The 6,000-nt window shown below is 39.1% G+C and overlaps 1 protein-coding gene across 2 annotated transcripts in view; it reads left to right on the top strand.

Moving 5' to 3' along the window:
- Positions 1 to 679: 679 nt before the first annotated feature.
- The window catches only part of spata13 (spermatogenesis associated 13), a 34,392-nt gene continuing 29,071 nt past the window's right edge, over positions 680 to 6,000 (top strand). Inside the window, exons 1-2 of one of the 2 annotated variants that reach the window (XM_066698951.1) lie at positions 680 to 1,205; positions 3,777 to 3,812. In XM_066698951.1, coding sequence (XP_066555048.1) covers positions 1,194 to 1,205; positions 3,777 to 3,812 — 48 coding nt within the window. In that variant the 5' untranslated portion in view covers positions 680 to 1,193. The remainder of the gene's footprint in view (positions 1,206 to 3,776; positions 3,813 to 6,000) is intronic. The other variant, XM_066698953.1, reaches the window with a different exon arrangement.

Raw genomic sequence — 6,000 nt, 5'->3', positions numbered from 1 at the left:
ACTTCCATTACATTACAGTAATTTGCTGTGGTATCAGTTCTACTAATGGATCCAACATCACACAAAATTGCTGTAGATAATAATACTAATAATCTTTGCTATTCCACTTCCAGAAAGAGAGCAAGTCACTACAAAAATAGTTCAGTTGCAGTCCCACAGTACACCACACTACACTTTACTGTGATTTCACCATGGTAGGCCAATGCTATATTTAATGTGTTTTTACCACGCAATACAATAATGACCAGCTGTGTGGAGTATTAGGGCTGTGGGCTCCAGAGCTGATGGTTATGGGTTCAACCCTAGGTGGTGGACATTGCTGTTATACTTTTGCAGGTAGCACCTTGCTTCAATAAGCTGTATACTGTATATGAGTAATTGTATTTAAAATAATAATAATAATAATAAAACATACTGTAACAATTGTAAGTCGACCTGGCTAATGTATATAATAGTACTCTAAATATTTACAACATCGCAAATACAAGTCCGATCGTTTTATTACACACAAACCCCAAACTCTAATGTATCAGGGAATAATAATGATAATAATAGGTGTGTGGGCCAAAACTTTTATTAAAATAGCTAAGGTGGCAACCAGCCTACACGTTTTCATGGTGTGCAGTGTTTCAGTTTAATTGCAATAGGGGTGGTCTGTGTCGATACTTTCAAAAGCAACGATGTCCACAAAGGTCTGAGATTTCCTTGCTGAACAATACCTTAACGCACCACTTTCACGGTCTTTTCACTTTCGACTCCGCCTCACTATGGGACAAGTGCGCCTGGTTTCGGGTTGAAGGATGATGCAGATACTACTTTAAACAGTGACTTACATACACACCACTGGGTGTGCGGACTTCAACAATACCGGCTGGCTTGTATTGCCGTGCCAGGTTGTATATGTGTGTGTTATTTCCAGTGGACAGTGTGTTGTGTGCAGAAGTGCGGTGGAGTCAGTGGGGAGATAAGTTCACTCACTTTACCCTCCAGCTCCGGCGCAGATCCGACTGTGAAAATGCGATATTGTCCGTCTCTTTCCATAACAAGGACACACGTATCTGTTTGGATATATGAATGAGAGGGCGTGGAAGCCTTTCTAAATTTGCCTCTGTTGCTTAGCCGTGGATTTTAAAGAAGCTACCTACTGAAAAGAACAAGAAAGAACATTAATCTCCCCAAACAAGCACTCCACAATGATGGCAAAGGTAAGTGTGCGGCAGCTGCGCGTAGAATGTTAACAATTAGCACAACAAGTTGTTGGTGGTAAATCGTTCCTTTCCATTGTGACGTAGTGTTGTTCTTTTTTTTGTTTGAATCACAATAATGAAAAAAAAAATAAACATCTTCTAGCTATTCGGGTTTAAGAACTTTGTCGGCAACTTTTTGGTTTCATTTTGAAGGTCTGTGTCTCGGAAGGGCTTTGTCGAGGCCGCTGGGTTTCAATGGTTGTCATGGTTACCTGGAGGGCTGGGGGGCCGCCGGCGGGAAGCGGGGGCCCCAGTGACCCGGGACACGGTGCGCCTGCTGGGGTTCAAGACGCGCAGTGCGGGGGCAGCTCCGACTGGACGTGCAGTGCGTGGAAGGCAACAGACACGACTCACACTTAGGGCTACACCACATCAAAACTGTGATCAAAGTACAAACTCGTGTGTGTTTTTATCGGTTTAAATTATTTTTAGAACCCACTTTATGGTTTTTATACATCAAAAACGCAAAGGAGAACAACATTGCAACTTTATAACTTTGAGATTCACGGAAGGGTCAAAGGTTGACCTTATTTCCTTATGTGAAATCTGACCATGTGCTTTCCTAATTGCATCAACACCCTGAAAACCAGAAGATGCGTCTCTTCTTAAAATGTCCCTGTTATGTCAACTGAGGAGAAAAACATATTACACCCTTTATTTAAAAGCAATCAATATCCAGGATTATTTAAAATAACAACCACAGTTAGACTCTGTAATATAATGCTGACAACACATTCATATATATAAAATATTACATATGTAATTTGCTCATATATAATAATTAGTTTTTTATATATATATTTATTTACTAGTGAATTGCAAGTCTAGTTGACAGTTATTTATTAATATTATAATGATTATTATGATCTATGGCTTTTGGCATTTGACTTGTGTGCTTCAGTTGTGTGACTGTTGAGAAACATCTCTGGGATATGGAAATGCAGTTGAAGTCAAAGATTAAGACTAACTGATTTAGTAGCACTCTCTGCTGTGGTTTGTGCACTAGAAACTGGGTTAATATCATCACAGGTCACAGGCTCCTTTGTATTAAATTAATTTTTCCAGGTCATGAAATCCGCCTGTATCGCCTAAGGTCCCCTAACAGCACTATTAAGAGAAGCCTGAATATTGTCATTTAAAATAAGAGCAGGAATCCATACCCAGTGGTGTGAGCCTGGAGGCTGCGTCCTTTCTGTCTTTTCACAGTGCTGCACGCACGCACACACACACACACACACACACGCACACACACACACACACACACACACAAACACACAGACAAAACCCTGTCTGTTGTTTCACAGTGCTGTACATTTAACACAAAACAGGAATGCTTTTAACACATCAGTAAATGTAATCTGCAGTGATACCTGGTGTTTCTTGTCATTATTGCCTAAACCAAAGCATCTCTCTGAAGTCAGAGGCAAACCTGTTCCTTGAAGAACAGGTGACTTCCTGAGTCCACTTTGTGCATTGTAGTATTTCATAAGATAACCACTAATGACTGAAGAAAAACTATAGTCCTTTGTGTCATCCTCTCTGATCTGTGCTGGCTAACTGATAAAATCAGCCACCAGCCTCTTGCTGTTACAGACTCTCCTTTCTCCTCGTGTTTAACAATAGAGCATTCTGTGCTGAGCATTAGCATTAGCCTGCAGGTTTCTCAAGAGACTGAATGAAGATAAAGACACTAAGTGGTACTTATGATTTCACTTTCTTTATTGTCCATTTGGTGATTGGCAATGCCCAGATAACCTCATATATAAAATACCAATATAAAATTGATCCACAAGCAGGAGTGGATATAAAAATGACAGCCCCTGTAAGTGTGAGGCTTTGTCTGAAATCAGTCCTTCAAAGCATAAGGACCAAGTTAACTCCTGTGAACCGTAATGCACAGTCACATTGTTGCAGTGATTCCTTGGTTAAAGCACCCCATTTCAAATGGAGTAGCAATCACACCCTCACTAAATTATATTATTATATTTCTTAGCAGACACCTTTATCCAGGGCGAATTACAATTATTACAATATTTGTTTATATAGAATTACCCATTTATACAGCTGTGTTTTTACTGGAGCAATGTAGGTACAGTGTCATGCTCTAGTGTACAACAGCAGTTTCCCCCAGTTAATACAGTTAATAAAAAATAAAGACTAATTGATCCAAGGTTTTTATTGTTTCAGTTTTTTCTTGAATGGTTTAGTAGTTGCTTCTACAATCTGACTGGTTAACTTGTTCCAAACTCCAATGAATATGTTGTTTTGTGTTCTGTCATAATCAGCTCTGTTCTTAAACCTGTTTAGTAAAAAGTACAATCCTATAAGACCTCACGTTTTTGCTTTTGTTTGCTGAGATTTTTCAGGAACATTAAAAAATAAATATATGTACAGTTCTACACTGTAAGCATGCAGATGTGTATGCGTATCCTATCATATTACTTCACTCCTACATACCCTGTGCAAGTTAAAGGATATACATAAACATGAAGCACATCAGTCTGAGTATTGTTTTCTTTTTTAATCCAGAGAACCTGCTTGAGATCTATCAGCACTCCAAACCTTGTAAGTAAATTAAATCTTTTCATACTCGTTTCTGTTTTAATTTCAAATTTTAAATAATTTACTTTGAAAAATAGATTCCTTTTTGTAATATAGTTCTTTAGAGAATATGATACTGAATGAGAGCACAATTGCTCGGTTCTGTTTGTTTTTTGTGTTTACTCTTTAGCAACTGTGGACCCAAGCTCAAACTCGTGAAGTAGAGTTAGCTGCAGTGTGTGTTTCTGATTATTAGATTATTAACAATTGTATAGAAAATTATTTTCAGTGTTGCACTTATTTTTTGATATACAGTACCTGTTATTTACAAAGGAATCTTTTAAAATAAAAGTGTTCAAACATGGTCTGATGATTCAAACATTTTAAGTAGGCTACTTCTCCCCTCCCCTAAAACTAAACATTAACATTAAAATCAATGATATACAAGGCAGTCACTTATTGATTGAACCCAAAGATAAACAGTGCATGCCAAATGGTGTGGATAAAGTTGTCTGGGGCACAGTGAAATACTGCTGTTATATACTTTGCAGTAAAGGAAAGTGGCTGACACTGTATATGGGCATAGCAGTCTCTACTGAGAGACACACCCATGGAAAGAGAGAAGGTCAAAGTGCATTCGAATGCCCAGGGTCAAAGCTAAATAACCCACCATCCACTGAAATCAGGACATTTGAGAGACTGACTCGCCCTCAGTATGCAGCTACATGGGCAGATTAAACATTTGTTTACTAAATATTTCTTAAACTAGTAATGCTATTAGAGATTCTTTGAATTTCCTTTTTTAAGCTCCTGTGCCATATATAGTTGCTCATGCATGTCGGGGTGTGTGCCGTCTGGAAGTGGCAATTGCTTTGTCTCCATGGTGACACTGCTTTCCCTTTGCCTTGTGAGTAACAGCAGTTTTTGACAGTCGTCAGAGCCGAAGGGTTGGCTGACCCTTGGATGACAGAATGCCAGCTGAGAAAGGGTAGACTCGCTGCCTGCAGTGCGATAGCAGTGCGTGTCCATTTTCCTTCTACTGAGCAACACCGGTCTCTGGGATGCCTTTGCATTAGCTGCCATTAACACTGGGCAGTGTGCGTGTTGCCTGGGGGAACACCGGTCCCACCCACATGCGCCTTTTTCTTTTCATTTAAGGCTTTTAAAATGCAACACAACTGATGCATGAAACACGGCCAGTCATGCCAAAACTAACGGCCGCTGTTATAAGAGTACTTGTACAAGTTCACAGAATAGACTGTAGCGAGATGGCAGTAGTTTTCTTTACTGAATTAATGTACTGTATATTGTTGAAAACTAATAATAATTGATATAGCGCCTTTCATACTAAAAACAGCTTGAAGCGCTGTACATGAAAATACAATTACTTGAATATTTAACCACGGCCATGTGTGTTACTGACTACTTCATCAGCGCAGTGAAATACCTCGAGGACCCTGCGGATTGCAAAGCTCAGTGGGGTGATTTGAATGTTTCACCAAGTCACTCAGCTATCGTTTCCTCAATGGGCTTTAGCTTACTGGCATAGCTGGCTGAAAAGATTGACACAATGTATTGGTATTCTAAATGCAGGTCAGGAACTACTCTTTACAAGGACACCTCTACTCATTAAGGCTGAAATCATTGAAATGGGATTCTGGTTGTTATGTATAAATCTTCTTCGCTTTAGTTTGCATTTTCTTTGCTTTAAACTGCATTTTCAATTTGTATTATACTGCATATCATGTATTTATATAAAAAATATACAAGCAGAATAAATAATTGACATAATAGAGTATATTTAAATAGGGAAATAAATCGATAGAGAAGTTACCATCCTTTATTTAGTCAAAGGCAGTAGTTCATGAATTCTCAGTGTTGTGATAAATCACAGCTGTCTGGTCTTTTCATAACTGGAGTCGTCCAGTAGGGGGAGAAGTCCCTCTGTGTCCTTCAATTAAAATCCAGGAACAGGTGATTATTAAATCAACACATTTTCTGTGTATTTTACCTGGTGTTGTGCCCCCACTCAGAGGTTATCAGTTCTTACAGAAATGACACGTATACTGTGTGTGTGTTTATATATATATATATTTATAAAAGACATATAAGGCGTTAAGCCTGCAGAACAGTAGCCTCTCGGGACAGTGTAGCTGTGGTCCCAGAGTGGCCCTGCCTCTGCCCAGGGTGGGACCAAGGCATTGTGCTTCAG

The sequence above is a fragment of the Amia ocellicauda genome, chromosome 3 (assembly GCF_036373705.1).
Source record: "Amia ocellicauda isolate fAmiCal2 chromosome 3, fAmiCal2.hap1, whole genome shotgun sequence".
In the NCBI taxonomy this organism is placed as follows: Eukaryota; Metazoa; Chordata; class Actinopteri; order Amiiformes; family Amiidae; genus Amia; species Amia ocellicauda.
Note: the sequence above shows the minus strand (reverse complement) of the source record. Positions and strands in the feature narration are given on the sequence as shown.